The 17,039-nt window shown below is 37.7% G+C and overlaps 1 protein-coding gene across 1 annotated transcript in view; it reads left to right on the top strand.

The window, feature by feature from the left end:
* Positions 1-10,242, top strand: part of LOC122799856 (prenylcysteine oxidase-like) — a 58,418-nt gene extending 48,176 nt beyond the window's left edge. Inside the window, exon 2 of the mRNA XM_044069200.1 lies at positions 2,346-10,242. Coding sequence (XP_043925135.1) covers positions 2,346-3,004 — 659 coding nt within the window. The 3' untranslated portion in view covers positions 3,005-10,242. The remainder of the gene's footprint in view (positions 1-2,345) is intronic.
* The last annotated feature ends 6,797 nt before the right edge of the window (positions 10,243-17,039 follow it).

Below are 17,039 nucleotides of genomic sequence, written 5' to 3'. Positions count from 1 at the left end.
TGAAGCTTAGGGAGGAGATTTTGGTCACGCCATTTCTTTTGCATGAGTTATAAAATTTCACAAAACCTGGAGACATCATGGAGCAACAGTGGGATCAGCCTCATGTCAGTTGTCAGTTTCTGGCCCAGGACACTGCACATTGGAGGCAGTGTACTTATTTTTGTTCGATCTTTTAGCAAGGGAATTGTGAAATAAAGATGATGCGAAGGAAAAGTTGAACTTGAAGTCCCTAAGAGTCACTTTTATTGTATACATTGTGTCCTAGTGCTGAGAAGCTTTTAAGGGCTCAGATGCAGGCTCAGAATGATCTCCGACTAAGGCCAGTAGTGCAACGGACAGTAGGCATAACTTGTGCAAAAAATCAGTAGAAGATCTGGGTCCAGTGTCTACAAGGTATTGAGTGCCCCATGCCAACAATTTGGTCCCAACTTGTACAAGTGTTGTGGTGCTGTGGAGATAGCAGAGTGATGTCCTCCCAGTGTTGATGTTGACACCAGTGATGTTGGGCTGAAAGACTAGCAAGTCTGACCTCAAGGCCAACACAGAAAAAGTTGGTACTAACATAGGCTCTGTGTCCGTCACCCCAAAGCCCAAGTCAAAGAGTAGACTGCACCAACTCCATAAGTGCCAGTGATGACATGGGCAAGCCTTCTTTTTATTGGGGTATGCAGGGAACTATGTGGCCTTGATGATATTCATGTTAGATCCAGGTCTGATTGGTGTCTGACACCATGGAGGCAAGGGTAACAATATTCCTTTTCAGCCCAGAATGAAAATGGCTCAAGATGAAACCCAGATACATTTGCACCTGTAACATTGAATTGAAGAGCTTCATTAAATGTCAGTCTGAAGGGGAAACTGACTGGGGAGGGGGGCAGAGTTTTAAAGACCTGGAAGAAGGGGCCTAGAATGTCAAGCCCTGGGAAGGTCCAGCTTGGGGAATGAAGAAATACCATCCTTTCTTACAGAATCCAGTCTAAGTACTTTAATATGGCAGCATTCTACCACCTGAACTGTTAGTTTGAAGACCCCAGCCTTAGCTGTATGTTCCCTTACCTGTCTTCTGGGGATCTTCATGGGAAAACCCTGGAAATTAAAACTTTTCTTTTATTGACTTCCTTTACACTTAGAAAACTCCAAGGGACCTGCTGATATTAGTGGTTCCTGCACATGCCATCTAGGCTGCAAACCATTGACACTAAGCTTATTCTTGCAATCATACATGCATTTCTTTATCATAATTACTACAGATATTGTAGTCCTTCTTAAGGTGACAAGCACCCAGGACACTGCACAATTTACCTGTCTGTCTTGTGGGGGCAGTTTATGTCTCAAGACTTTCATTTTTGAAAACAGAAGCCATGCTCATGATCACATTGAGAAAGCAAATATAAATGTCTACACCAAATACCTTGGCTAATAACAGGCAGGCAGCAAAAAATGCAAAAAAAAAAAAAAAAAGAAAGAAAATCAAGGTTATTTTTTTCTTAATTAAGATTTCACACCCAAATCAAGACCAAATAGCACACAGGGAGCAATAGGGTGAGGGCTATAGCCTGGGGGATGAGCAGCTAAATTAGTGAAATATAGAAATCTGACATTTAAGAGGAGCTCTGAATCAGCAGATTCTTGAACCTGCACAAATCTTACAAAAATAGAGTGCATATATAAAGTAAAAATATTATAATAGTCAAGGAAGCATCAGGCCATTTGTATCTTTCAGACACTGTTTGGATAAAAACGTTGATGCTTAGAGACATATGGGTAAGGAGGGGAGCTGAAGTCTGAGAAAGTTTTAACAGTACTAAGCAGACTGAAAAGTGACATTTCAGTCCTAGTGGTTGAGAGAATGAACCATACAATGTAAGATCTGGAAGTTCTATTTGTCTGAGAGGGAAGACAGAATGAACAAAGCTGAGAAAGTAATTAAAGGATTAGCATGATGTGAAGTAAAGTGATTGGAGAAAGGTAGAGGTTAAAGTGAAATTGAGAAGCATTCATTTCTTGAAAGAACAACGTGTGGAATGATTTGTTAGGCTGAAGCTCCTACACTTGATATGTGTATATTGGAATAGCATTAAAACTTGTAAGTAAGGTGACCAGAGAAGATTCTGGTTCTGCAGTCTGTCTAGGCTAAGACGTACCCCATACTAATACACACCATTTGAAATACCTTCTTTTTTATTTTCATTCTTTTATTAAAATGCTTGATAGTTAATACTGTTCTTTTTCTTTTTACTTGGAGTTGCCTTGTGTTAGTGTGTACCTAGATGAAAGTATAGTACTCTGTTTTATTGGAATTTGGAGTACCTTCTTATTTATGTAGCTGTATGTTTTTATTTCAGAAAATAAAGCCTTGTACCAAGTGAAATATGAACAGGACAAAGAGCAAGGATTATCCTTTTATGATATTGTGGTTATTGCTGCACCTTTGCATCAAGGGATGACTAATGTCAGCTTTGAAAATTTTGAGCCTCCAATTAAAGACTTCCCAGGCCAGTATCACCATACTATAACGTCCATCATCCATGGCTATTTGAACTCCTCATATTTTGGTTTTGATGACCCCAAGCTGTTCCCCTTTGCTAGTATTCTCACCACAGACTTACCCAATCTCTTCTTCAACAGCATTGAGAATATCTGTCCTGTGAATATCTCAGATGGCTTCCGAAGAAAGCAACCTCAGGAAGCTGCCATTTGGAAGGTCTTCTCCCAGGAACCCCTTATCAAGCATGAGCTGAAGACACTGTTCCGTTCATACTATTCGGTGCAGGTTACTGACTGGGCTGCATATCCTCACTATGACGCATCTGTGACAGTTCCATCTATTGTACTCCATGACAACCTGTACTATGTGAATGGCATTGAATGGGCAGCCAGTTCTATGGAAATGGCTGCTGTGGCTGCTAAAAATGTGGCCCTGCTGTCTTACAACAGATGGTTTCAGTACCTGGACATGATTGATCAGAAAGATTTGATGCACAAAGTGAAAACTGAGCTTTAAATATTACTAAGCACAGGGGTGGGTTGTGATGCACAATGGATGAATTTTACCTACATCATCATAATTTTTTAAATGTGTACAAGTTCTTGATGCCATGTCATAAATAACTGAATCATCCTGAACAACATCTCATCATTAGCAGCACAAGGAGCATTACCACACAAACAATCCACTTGTTTGAGACTTAATTCATTTTTTCTGGTGTTTCAGTAACTGTGATGCTACTGCAAGAAGGGATTGCTGTCACTAGCATTGTCTGAAGGTGAAGCCACCAGATTCCATACCTGTATTTCTTTGTGTAACTTCTGATTTCCATTGCTGTCTCAACTTGTCCTAAAGTTGTCTTCAACTTCAAAACCTTGAAAGTATTATCTGTGTGTGAAAACCCAGTCACTTCTTTAGCCACAAAAGAATTCACCTTTTGAATGTATAACATAACTTCCGAAAATAACAGCAACGCTTTGCCCCCCATTTGAAGATCTCACTGCAATTTAAAGACTGTTGACAGATTTTGCTATTTGCAGGTCACTAAGTGGTTTCCTGAATTGTCTTTTAAAATCTTTAATTTCAGTTTCAAAGAGAAGCATGTATTAATGTCAGTGTTATTGCATGGGCTTTGCAGTATCTCTGAAGTGGCTGCCTCTGCTCTCTGCCAAGCAGTTGTTTCAGTAGCTGGGTATAATCTGTGTGTTAAACAAATAGTGGACACACTGTCCTTGAGATTGTGTTATATTGCAAGTCTGTTTAACTTATGGTTGCATGCAGCTGCCATGACTCGGCTGCTGTGATGTTTATGGCACATAATATTCATATTTTTCTAGATAGCACGTGACACTGCTGCATTTGAACAGACTTGCTACCTTAAATGGCACAGAGTAGCATTATATAAACTACCTTTCACCTAAGTGCTACTTTCTGACCTGCTTTTTGTCGAAGTAATTTGTTTTCTTTGTACATCTGCAAAACTGCAGTCAGCTGTCAGGTTATTCTTTATTTTACTAAGAGCTGATGTCAGCATAAATAGATGTGGAAGCATATGTGCTGCTTTTTATTTCATTATATTGGTGATTTTGTATTATGTAAGTACACATTTTGAAATGGAGGAGATTTCTATACTTTTTTTCTTACTGATCCAAAGGAAACTTCCTCACCATTTTAAATAGTTAACTTCTACTCTTCTGAGTCAGTATTATCAGCTTTATGACCTTCGGCTTGCTTGAGTGGCACTTGCAGATTATTCAAGCCTAGGTGGCACACTGTTTGAGGACCTATTTCCGTAGTTTGGCAGTTCTTCATATTTACTGGTTCCTTAGTCTGAAGCTCTCCCTCTGCAACTCCTGTGAAGTTATTTAGGACTGGGATATTAAGGTGTGACATTAATATCCAAGGACAACAAAGGAGGGCTCTGTTTATGAACTTTACAAACTGAAGCAGATATGTTTAATTGTTATACTTGTTAGTGGACTTGTCTTTATCTCATTTCAATTTATCAGGTACAGTTAATCGTAATTTACTGAAGTACAGTGGCTTGAATGTATAATGTATGACTTTAGCATTCATATAGTGGAATAGAATACTTAGGATTTTTTATGTAGCAGGGGTTTGTTAACCCATGAGAAGAGAAAATAGTAATAAAATATTCTCTCCCCCTCACCTTGTGTGACCTTAACATTTGTAAGTAAACAGGGAGTTCTGGGAGATGCAGGAGTGATTGCAGTCTTTCAGAAATAAATACATAAATAAATAAAATAAAAAAATCATGATTTGGGGTTGCTTTGTTTTTGTTTTATAATGAGTGATGTTTAAAATGCAGGTAAATCTATCTTGATTGTTAAAGTGATTCTTGATATAATGAGCTACATTTTACTTTAATATTATTTTAATATACACTCTCTTTTTTTCCTCGGGTTATAAAATGAAGCTCACTACATTTAGTATTGTTGTTTTGGTCTTGTAGTGTATAGTGCTATTGCTAGATTGTTGTATTCCTGTTTGTACCCGCTGTGTTTTTAAACTCAGTAGAAGTTTGGCACTGTTTTTTTTTATATAGTCAATGAATTTTGTAGTCATTGTCCATGTTTGATGATAAAATACTTTCCCTTAAGCATGACTAACTCACTGCTGACCTATACGATGGTGAGATTTAAATGTTAACTGTGTTTTGTACCACCATGTTTTTTATGTGTCAAAATACTGTTTTCCTTTATTGCACATGGTTATGAGTAAGAGACTGCACTTTTTGTTAGTAGCGATGATTGGCTAATGGAATACTTCATCTCAGATGTCCCTTTCTGCCATGTTGCTGAAAGCTATTCCTTTTACCTACTCTTGCATTTGACTAAACTGCTAACTCTGTCTATTGCTTACCTGCTTTTGGGTTATTTGTAGAGCAGGTCACCACTGATGGTGTGGAGAACATGTCATTTTAGTGAATGTGAACTACAGAGACATTCCAGAGTCAGATTATTAACTGCAAGGCAAGCCATGGCCCAGCAGTAATGAATTTTAACGCCATCATGCTGATGACTTGTACCTGGACATTGTAGTGGACTAATACTTGGTCAGACAGATGTTACGTGACCTTGTTTCTGCTTCACAGTGAATATAGTTTCCATTTTCACATTGACCTCCCTGGCTGGATTGGGCTGTTTCTGTGTTGAATGAATTGCATTTTGTGAGGTTGTGCCTACCCCCCGATTTACTACTCAAGGAGGCTGGAGTAAAGGAAATGAATCATTGTTCCAACTGGTGACATAACACTAGGACATGCATTTCCAGCTGTCTTCCTAAAGGTAGCAACATGGGGAAGGACATAAAACTGATAGGTAAACTGAAAAAGACAGGAATAGCTGTGAAATAACCTGTTACACAGCACTACTGATGTCTAATCTGTTGTTCGTTGCACAGCTTAGCTGAATAATTATGTTCTTTATTTCTTGGGATATTGATGAGAATAGCTATTTTTTTAGAAGTTTTAAAAAAGTGATAAATCATTCTCAAAGTGTAATGTCTTAGAAAAAAAAACATTCTAAGATTTCTGCAAGCTACTCGTGTGATAATGCTTAGTAGATAAGATTGCTTCTTTGGAAAGTGAGGCATCTGTCAAAGGGAAATATTGAGGTCTGTTACTAAATGGTATTGCTGTAAAATGGTGAAATGATAACAGCCCCTAAAATTAACAGATTTGACAAACATAAGTGAAATGGAACTTGAAGGGTTAGAGATCTACCTCCAGATTGTCAGAATATCAGTAACACATTAAAGAGTGCAGATTTTATTACCAGTTATAGTAGTAACAATGCATTATGAACTAGTGTTTAATATTTTAGTAACAGTATACTATGCACTGAAATTTTTAAAAGCACACAAGTGAGAATAGTGTTTTGCTGCAGAGTAATTCTTCAAGTAAAGGTGTTTGAACATGTTATTTTGTGGCATGCCTGGTGTAGGGATGTTATTAGCATGTTCATTCTTTCCAAATTTAACTCAAGAAAAAGATTTTAACAACATGAGCAGGATGACATTTAATACTACTTAACACCCATTATAAAACAGTTTTATGAATATCATCTTTTAAGGTTTGCATATATATTAAAATTATCATCTTGTCCAATGGTGCACATATGCCATCTAGTATCTATGTTTTAAAAAAAGTTACAGTATCCAAAAGTGTATTTATTTCTTAATTCAAAGTATACTATTTGACTAAAATCACATACCCGCAATGTCAAGGTCTAAAATGTTTTTCACATTTCCTTATCAGTTCTACAACTCATATAAGCTGTAAACAGTGAGCATTGCATACAGAACAGAATAAACATTGTTAATGATCCAATATTATTAACTTTATGTTATAATGGGTAAAGTTCCCAACCATAAAATATCTCCTTATAGTGTAAAGCATGTTGTGGTAACTGTCTGTTCAATAAAATATGCCTCAGATTTGTGAAACTGTACAAAAAGAACTAGAATGGTATGCCTAAACTGCCTTTGACTGCAGTTATTAATTTGATTTTTGGTAGGGCTCATAGATTGCTTGTTACAGCTGCCCATTTTGTTCTTCTGTACATAAACAGCACTTGAGTGTTCCCAGTTTGTGAGTGACCATTACAGCTGGGAACAATTGCTTTCTCCTGTGGTACTTGGAGACCTGGGAAACATTGTACAAATAAGCAAGAGTTTATTAGTAAGAGCAAAAGTGTATAACCCTAGCCAAAAACCTTGGAAATTCAGATTTTCGAACACGTAATGATCAACCCCAATAGAGGGAAACAGCAAAATGTCGAACGGCCAGAAAAATAAAAACCCAAACAAACCATTAAACTGCTTTATGCAGGGGAGCAAACCCCCCCCCCGTTACTTAAATATACCAACTCTGAGACCGCACTACATTGCAGTAAACGGAAATCTCCCCTTAGGGAGATTTCAGTTTACGTGTTCGACCTTCTGCCATTTGGCTCAGTTCGGGTCGATCATTACATGTTCGAAAATCTCAATTTTTGATCACGTAATATAGACCCAAAAACCTTTATATTACTAGTTTTGCAGATGCATTATGTTTTTTACTTAGTGCTGCCTGTTGTTCAGTAGTATGGTTTTCCAGTTATAGAAACACAGTCACATGTGGATAGCAGTCAGTGGTATTTCATCTATACCAGCTGTCAGTTACACATACGTCTGCCAATAATTCACTTAGTTTTGAAGATCCACTCACCGGAAAGAACACATGCATAATGAAGTAGTACTGGTCCAAGCCGTTTTCAAAACTTTGGCAAATGAGTCCCTATGGTCCCCATCATAGTGCATTTATGGTATGATACCTGATGAGACACTTGAAAATGTTTTATTGCACATCGAGGATAAGAAGTTCAACAGTGAAAGCTCAAAAAATATCCATCTTTGACTGTTGTGCAGCATTAAAATTCCATTAACTAAAAAGGGGAAGTGAAATTGTATTATTTACTTGCAAAAGACGAGAAAGTTGTAATGGCAAATAGATGGCTCAGTTTCACATTTTATGATGGGCAGTTGTATTATGGCATACAGAGAGATGGCTTAGTTTCACATTTTATGATGACTAATTGTATATATTTCTTGTCGGTTTTCCTAATAAGTACTTTTTCAGCTTTAAATATTTTAATCTACAGTTACCTTTTTTTTTGTAACCAGTAAATGCTGTCTTTTTTCTAAAAGAAACTATTTTGCTCAAATATGTGCAACCACATATGTATAGAGTATCATTTGGGAATACCTAATTACACATTAATCTTTGTGCGCAATGTGGAGTTATTAACTTATGCAATTTCTTTAAAGGGAGTGGGTGAAATTGCACTGAACATGCGCTAGTTCTTTGAACCATAACTTATCAATGATTGCTTATGACACTTAATATGCACTGTCAGGACATGACAGAGAAGCAAGTGTGACTTAACTTTGGTTACTGTACCTGTTCTAGCAGATGTGTCATGTATGGTTAGTTTAATTTACTCTTTTGTGGGCACAATACGCTTGCCTACTGCATGTATTTGTGAGTAAGTTCAGAATCCTGCTTCGACCAGAACTTAAGGTTCTGATGTCCCATATCTTAAGATATCTTAGGAAGCTGTGGATAGTATGCTCAGCCACAACATTGTAGCAACTCACAAAGTCAGGTTCTGTGCCTGCATTTGCCAAGCTGATATTCACAGCATAATTCTTAATTACTTTGCCTGTGGAAACATTCTTTCCATATCACAGAACAGTGAGACTGCATGCACTGTGTTGCTTTGTATATTTATTTTGTTCAAAATGATTTGTTTTTCTCAGTGCAGTTTAATGTAATTCCAGATAATTAACTATGCCCATCTAGTGATGTTGTAGTATTCATTCAGCTGTGAATTTCTGTAATTGACCCTTCTGGTGGACAGATCAGTCGGTGTCAAACTCGTCCTTTAAAATGGTGTATGTACTGTACATGGTCATGAATGCTTTTTATTTACAAATTATTTTATATTTAACATGTATTGCTTTCTTGGAGTGTGAGTAACTCAGGCAAACAACTTAAGTGGCTGGAGTCTACTTTTACCTTGTGATTTAAAGAACATTTATTATAAACATGTCTTGCTCATTGCATGGATGCACATTTTATGGATGGAATTAAAAAAAAACTTTTATATTCTTTGTTCGGTTTTGAAGATACAAGTATTTATTTATTTAATTGATTTTCCTACTGACAACACCATATTATCTAATGTTTGTTTATTATTGTGCAGTTTATTAAAACAATTTGCAGTTTTAATAAAATATAATTCTTACTGATCTTATGTCTTTACTAGGCCTTGTCTGGTTGTGTCAAAAAGAAATAGGTTATTTTGGGAATAAAAAGAAAACAATGTGCTTACTTCACCAGACCGCAAAATGGTCACCTAACAGATGTCCTGTATTTCTGTGATAGTTCTTATTAATCATTCATATTCGTAGACTAAGTATTTTAGACTTACAAAAACGTGCTAACATGGGCTTTGAAAGTGATTATATTGTAACATTAATACATCTGTGATGACCATATATAACTTCTATGCCCTTTTGCTATGTGTGAGCCGTTGTATTCTCAACTCCTGTGTTTTTAAATGTATTCTTTGGTATTTGCTTTTATGTGTGAGCTACACTTACACTGAGGAAGGAGGCCTTCATCTTAGATGCTGGGTGATGCTAAATATGAATAGGAAGAATGCCCTTCCCTTTCTCCTATCTCTTGGAGAGTGGTATTAGAGATGATGGAGTATTGCTCCTGATGTTTGGGAGGGTAAGTTTCCTAGTGAGGGCAGATCCAGATCTAGTAGACATTTTGCTTAATAAATCCATAATTAATAAATAAGTGAGAAGATTTGCTCTTAAGTACGCTGCACTACCCTAGACTGATTTGTGATTTCCTTTTGTACTTTGAAGGAAAATGTGCTGTTTAGACACTGGAAACTTGCAGTTTAAACTTCCTAGACATGTCTTGGTATCACCTGAATGGCTGGTCATCATGTTGTAAGGTTACAAAAGTGGATTTGCTTTGAAGCCCAGCAAGAGCATAATATTTTCTAATACTTTTCTTCCAATGCCATACAGTTTACTGTGGGGTGAATCTAATGAGTCTTGACAGATACATTTCATATATGAAACGAACTTGGAGTCAGAAAAATAATTAGTTAAAAGTATGCTTTATGTTGTTGAACATTTCTTTGAAATAAAAAGGCATCTGGAAACCTGCACTCATGTTTCTGTGTTTTTATATATATATATATATATATATATATATATATATATATATATATATATATATATATATATACACTATGTTGTCCTTGTACTTGAGAATCATATTGCATATGGTATATACGTTTATCAGAATTTGTTAATCTAGTCTTTTTGTCAGTATCAGGTACCATCATCCACTCAAGCAATGAAAAACATGGTAATAAATAAATAAATAGAGTAAATCTCAGAGATGAGTAGGCAGTCCTGCTGTTATGGCTTTCTTAGTACTGCAATTAAGCTCTTTCTTCCTTTCTTTTTGATTATGATTGTTATCAGACTGAAACCTACTGCATTGTAGCCATCCAATTAAATAAATGGGCTAATAACACTGAAAGTGCCTGTGGCCATAGATGAATTTTGAGAAAGGAAATGGGCAGCTGAAGACTCTGTGGAATAAAAATGTACAGTGGATCAGCAACAGAGAAATCTCTAAATGAAAGTCAAAAATATTTTATATAGAGGGAAAATGGCTATGCTCCCTATGACAAAGGGGGAATACTGCTAGCACAGCTGTCTGGAGTTTTGTAAATAATTATATGTCATTTGTGAATAGCAACAAGATTTATATAAGATGTTTGTGTTACAAATGCATTAGAACTGTATGTTGTGTATATCAAACCGTTGGTACAGAAGTGTGCATTGAAAAGGTTTTTGCAAAGTACTGTTTTGAAATGTAACCACAGTGTGCCCTACGGGAATAGAACAGAAATGTACATGCAGTATCGTAACTGTTTCAATGTATATATTTTAACAGTGGAAACTGGAATACAGGAGATTAACTTCAGAAAAATAGCTGAAATTAAATTACTTTATGGCTATGCAATAAAAGATGGTATCTTTCAGTTTTTAATGAGCTAGAGACACAGAGTCTTTGCTGAGAAGATTTCTGTATTGTCTATAGGGTGAAATAATTAGTAGTCTTGAAAGTTGGAGGCGTGTAATTGTTTTATGACTTCCAGCATCTGGTAAAGGTCTGAAGTGTATGTATTTTCACAGGTAGATGCTAAATACTGCCAGCTTCCAGCAGTGGGAGTTTCACCTGGGATAGAGTCAGATGACAAAAAATTATGTAATTCTGCAATGTATCCCAGCAGTAGTATTTGAGATATTAATTTAGCATTGTTGCCTCACAGCAAGAGGTTCTTCGGTTCGATCCTTGGCTGGGGTGCCTTCTGTGCAGAGTCTGCATGTCCTTCCTGTGGTCGCGTGGGTTTCCTCCGGGTGCTCCGGTTTCCTCCCACATCCCAAAGACATGCTGCAGGAGGATTGGACACACTAAATTGGCCCTTGGTGTATGTGTGTGTGTGTGTGTGTGTGTGTGTGTGTGTGTGTGTGTGTGTGTGTGTGCCTTCTGTGGAAGGTTGGGCACCGGGCTGCCAACTCAACACTGTAAAACACCACTGCCAGTCATGAGCGGACAGATCATCCGCTGTGGTGACCCCTAACCGAGAAAAGCCGAAAGAAGAAGAAGAATTTGAGAAGCATCTTAGAGAGACAGGGCATTCTGTATTCCATCTTGGACCTGACAAGAACCATTCACCACAACATATGTCTTGCTCAACATTTGTAGGGAACAGTATAATTCTCTTGGATATAGTCAGGAATATAACAAAGCTTGGTTTAGATATTTTTCTTTATTTGAGACTGTCCTACAATGTTGTTTTAAATATTTCCTGTGATTTTGAACTCTGATGTCACTGTGAATATATACTGAGTATTTTCTTGTCCTTTTATTATTTATTGTTAAATATATTTAAACCTTTCGTGACTGATCTGTCTAAAGATATTTAAGTTTTGAGAGTACTTACATATTTATTTGGGGACATTGTGTGGGCACTCTTAATAGCCTTGCTCTTGGTCAAACTACCATTTATATTAATATTTATATTACACATTAAGATTGGACACCCTTTGTTAAGGGCCTTAAAGTAGTTGATAAGGAGTTGGCTGGTAGCAGTGATAATTACCTTATAGTCTGGACAAAAGGGGGCATAACTAGTAAACCTATGCCAGCCTTTCTGAGGTGTGTGTGTGTGTGTGTGTGTGTGTGTGTGTGTGTGTGTGTGTATGTAAATCAAACCTCAAAGAGTGTGTCAGCTACTAGGGCAGGGACACAAAGCACTAGTTGGATAGAGAGGGTGCTGGAGGTCTTGGCTAGGCCACTCAGCTGAGATCTCAACTCTATAGCTGTACTAGTGGGGCATCTCAGAGGGGATCTGGAGAAAGAGGGAGAAACCAGCCCCAAACTGACTGTAGTCTCTGTGTGCCCTTAAGGGAAATTGCACTTGATGCAAAGAACTGCATCTCGAAATATTGTGTGTGTGCCTGTTATCCTCCCAGTGTACATCCCCCACTTTTGCCTGTGGTGATGATTGAGTTTTCTTGATTACTGGTCCAGTGGTGGGACATCACATTATTGGTGGGCAGTGGTGGGATCACCACATCACATATTGGGATTCAGTTGTATAAATACTGAACTCCTGTAGCTGTAAACAGTGGTCACTAAAGAAGGTGTTTGTACACTCAAACAGCCACATGGTAGATATTCAGAGTTTCATATCACAATGGTTTTATTTATATTTTTTGTTAGCTTAGTTAGTCAGGGAGAGTAGGCAAGGATGTTAGCAGAGGATTATGGCAACCTGACATGGAACCAGTTGCTGAGATGTGCCAAGCCAAAGGACTGGTGCATACCAGCCCTGACTAAAGCAGACATGATTGCATCCTTAACCACAGCTGCATCACAGACCAGCAGCCAGGAAAACAGTCAGACTATCCTTAGGGATGTACAACTCTCAGAACATGAACCATTCAACTTTGCCTCAGAGGACTTAAAAATCCATCTGGAGTTAAAGAAACTTGAACTGGAGGCCAAACATTTGGAAATAGAATCAGCAGAGTGTGGCATTTGGAGATGAAAGCAGAATCCACAGAGAGACTGCTTTGTTTGGAAGCTGAAGAAAATGAGAGGCAGAGGCAACTTGAAAAGGGAATGTTGACTCTTCGCCAGGGTCATGGAGGTAATGGGGAAGGGAGTAACCGAACGTCAGAAGCAATAAAGGTCAGTAGATGTCTTCCACAATTTACAGATGGTGATAATTTTGATAGTTTTATTCATATGTTTGAAAGGGTTTGTAAACAGTACAATGTTGACCAAGGGCTCCGGGTACAGTTCCTGACCCCCTTATTGCAAGCTAAAGCTGTAACTGCTGTCTAAATTGTCTGATTCTGATTGCTTAAATTATAATACAGTTACAATTGTTTATTTCAAGTGTTTTAAGTTAACACCTGAAGCTTACAGAAAAAAGTTTGATGAGCATAGACACAAGGCAGATGAAAGTGTGTGTGAATATATTGCTGAGTTAAATACTTATTTTCATAGGTGGGTGAGTGGGTGTCAGGTCACCACTTTTGATGGGCTGGCAGACCATTTGGTAAGGGAACAAGCACTTAGCACTTTGCCTGAGGACATGACAATCTAGTTGGCAGATAGAGAATGTAACACCGCAGATGAGTTGGGGAAAATGGGAGACCTATACCTAGCAACTAGGGCATCACTGCACTGGAAAGGGATACCCAGTGCTGCATGCGGGTCTAAGGGGGAACCCATAGTGGGCAGCCTAAACTGCCCCAACAGATTCCGCCAGTAACAGGGGAAGCCACTAGTTAGATACACGGCCAGGATCAAGCGTTACATTTTTTAAATGTAACCAGTGGGGCCATGTAGCATATAGATAGCCATTGAGGCAAGGTGGGGAACAAAAGGTAGGGGTGCCAGTAAGTGGGAATGACAGAATGCCAGCAGTAAGTTCTCTGGAGACAACAAGGGTACCAAACTACCCCAAGAGCTTATATCCTATCTTAGATGGGAAACAGGCCACTGCTAAGAGAGACACAGCCTCTGACCTAACCATTGTGAAGCCTGCAGTGGTTAAAGAGGAACACTACTTGCTTGGGCAGTCTACTCCAGTCAGTGCTTTAGGAGAGACCCCATTCCAAATACCTTTGGCTTGGGTTCACCTTGACCCGGGAGAGTGGAAAATGAAGCAAGCAAGTAGATGTGCTTGAGGATATCCCTGCAGATGTCCTGATAGGGAATGATTTTGATAATTCAGTACCTTGTGTGCATGCAGTCCCATGCAGTCAGGCCTGCAGACAAACATGTAGGTCTGGTAGCCTGGGAGGGGCCCAGACAGACTGCACACTTGAAGCCAGGAGGACTGGTGAGGTGGTTACTTCAGGGATGGTGCTACCCTGTAGCAGTGAGACTGAAGGTGAGCCACAATTGCTGGTGGGTACTGATGTTCCCTTAAACAGGTTAACTGCAAGGGCAGAGGTGAGCAGTAATACCCAGGCTGACAGTGAGGCACTGCTGTTAGAGGAGACCAGACTTCCTGTGGAAGGGGAGCTGGGAAGGGTTACAGAGAGTTGAGACAGGCTCAGCTCTCAGACTGTACATTACAAGGCTTCAGGGAGGTGCCTGATTCTCAAGAAGAAGGGGAATCTTTATACTGGGGCAATACTGTATAGAGAGTGGACTTCTGAGGGAGGTCTAGAAGTTGAGGTAATACAGCAGTTATTTTCCAAAAATGCACCAAGTACCACCACGACTCTTCTAAATTTTAGTTCTTTTATTGAGACAGACAATCAAGATTGCAAACGCTTTGGGTTACATCTAAACCCTTCAGACATATATTCAGTTACATTTTCTAGGCATTTAAATAGCAAATAAGGTGCCAAAATACTACATCTCTATAACCTAAGTCAGCCACTAGATGGCAGCAAATATACATTTATTCCCTTTCAAAAAACATTTATTCCCTTTCAAAAAGCATTCTGCAGTTAAAAAGTTTATAAAAACCTTAACATAAATAATATACATTATTTCATATGCGAAAACATTCATCTAAAACACATATATATGCATAATTTCATTGGAATAATACAAATATATCTATTCAAACCATTAAGTATAACAGTGAAACTTTTCAAGAAGCTATCTAAAAAATTCCCATATATATATAAAAACTCTTCATGTTTAAAAGAATATGACTAATAAATGTAGACATACTTAAGGCCATCAACATATATTAACATCTATGTCCATGGATATATTTCATAGCCCATACCTCAGTGTTTCAGGGGTCTATCCCTCAAAAATGGTTTAATCGAAACCCTGTCATTCAACCCTTTCCCTCTATCTGACTGCATCCTAATTATCCATTTTGTTTCTTCTTTCTTCGTATAGTTCTTTATATTCCCCAATCTATTACTTCTATTGACCAACTCTATTATCATAAACCTAAATTTATGGTTTAGATCATTATCCAATGTATGTTTGGTCAGTGCATTTGTTTCATCCTCATGATTAGTACCATAGATATGCTCCCTCACTGTCTTTCTTAGAGTCCAATTCGTCTTGCCTATATAGAAGCTAGTACATTTCGTACAGCTAGCTAGATAGAGATGATCTCTGGACTTGCAGTTGGCATAGTGCTTGAAAGTATAAATCCTGCCAGTATCAGGGTGTTCAAAATTGTTGGAACCCATCATATAGGAACATTGATTGCAATTTCTACATGGGAAAGTCCCTTGCCTACTAGATTTCCCCCTATTCCCTTTATTCTATTCATAGCATAATGGCCTTTTTAGGGATTTATTATTCCAGTAACTATATCTCGGTTTAGGGCCAACTATAGTACGAATTTCATCATTGGTGGTCAAAATAGCCCAATTTCTATTGATCACCTTGCATATGTTCCTGTTATTATTGGAATATGGTATGTTTAATCTAATTTGCATATGAGCTGAATTATCATGTCTACTTACTTGGGTCAATTCAGTGGTATTGGCATTCCTTTTCCTAAAATTAGGTCTTCCTTTCCCTTTTCTATCTACCACTGATGGATCATTTAATACATCACTTTCTTTTCTAGAGTACCCCCTCATAACAAATTCTTCTCTCAAATTATTTAATGTCTGTTCACATTTAACATTATCACTGGTGAGGTTAGAAATTCTTCGACCTTGATTAAAGACTATATTTTGATATATATGCCTAGGATGCATACTTGTACGATGAAGCAAACTATTTTTCCTGCAGTTTTTCTTATATAATGAAGTTATATAACTATTGTTTCCTCTTTCAATAAACACATCTAAAAATTCAATTCCTGATCTAGACCATTTCACTTCAAACCTCAAAAAACTAGTTGTTTGATTAATATATTCAATGAATGAGCATAGATCAGTTTCAGTACCTTCCCATAGGAAAAAAACATCATCTACAAACCTTTTGTAATATCTAATATTCCTATTATATTCTGTATGATATGTGTTGTCTCCCATTGGGCCATAACTAAGGTGGCGTATGAGTTCGCACAAGGCGTTCCCATCGCCACACCTTTTGTCTGCAGATAGTATTTATCATTGTATAGAAAAACATTATTTTCCACAATTACTTCAAGCAATATCATACATTTCATCATTACATCACTACTAACATTTCTTGTACACAGCAACTGTCTCAAGTATTCCAAACCTAGGTATCATTGTGAACAACGACATTACATCTAATGTTACAAGCCAAGTGTTAGATAGATCAGCATTGTTATTCACAAATTCAGAGAATGTTGCAAGAAACCCCTGGGTATCTCTAATTATAGTGTGTGTAGTTCTAACTGTCTTTCCAAGCTGCTTCTCAACGTATATGGAGAGTTCTGTCATCCACCCTCTACTTGAGACTATTGGT

Source organism: Protopterus annectens, chromosome 4.part0 (genome assembly GCF_019279795.1).
Source record: "Protopterus annectens isolate FY-2018-M chromosome 4.part0, PAN1.0, whole genome shotgun sequence".
NCBI classification, from domain to species: Eukaryota; Metazoa; Chordata; order Ceratodontiformes; family Protopteridae; genus Protopterus; species Protopterus annectens.
Note: the sequence above shows the minus strand (reverse complement) of the source record. Positions and strands in the feature narration are given on the sequence as shown.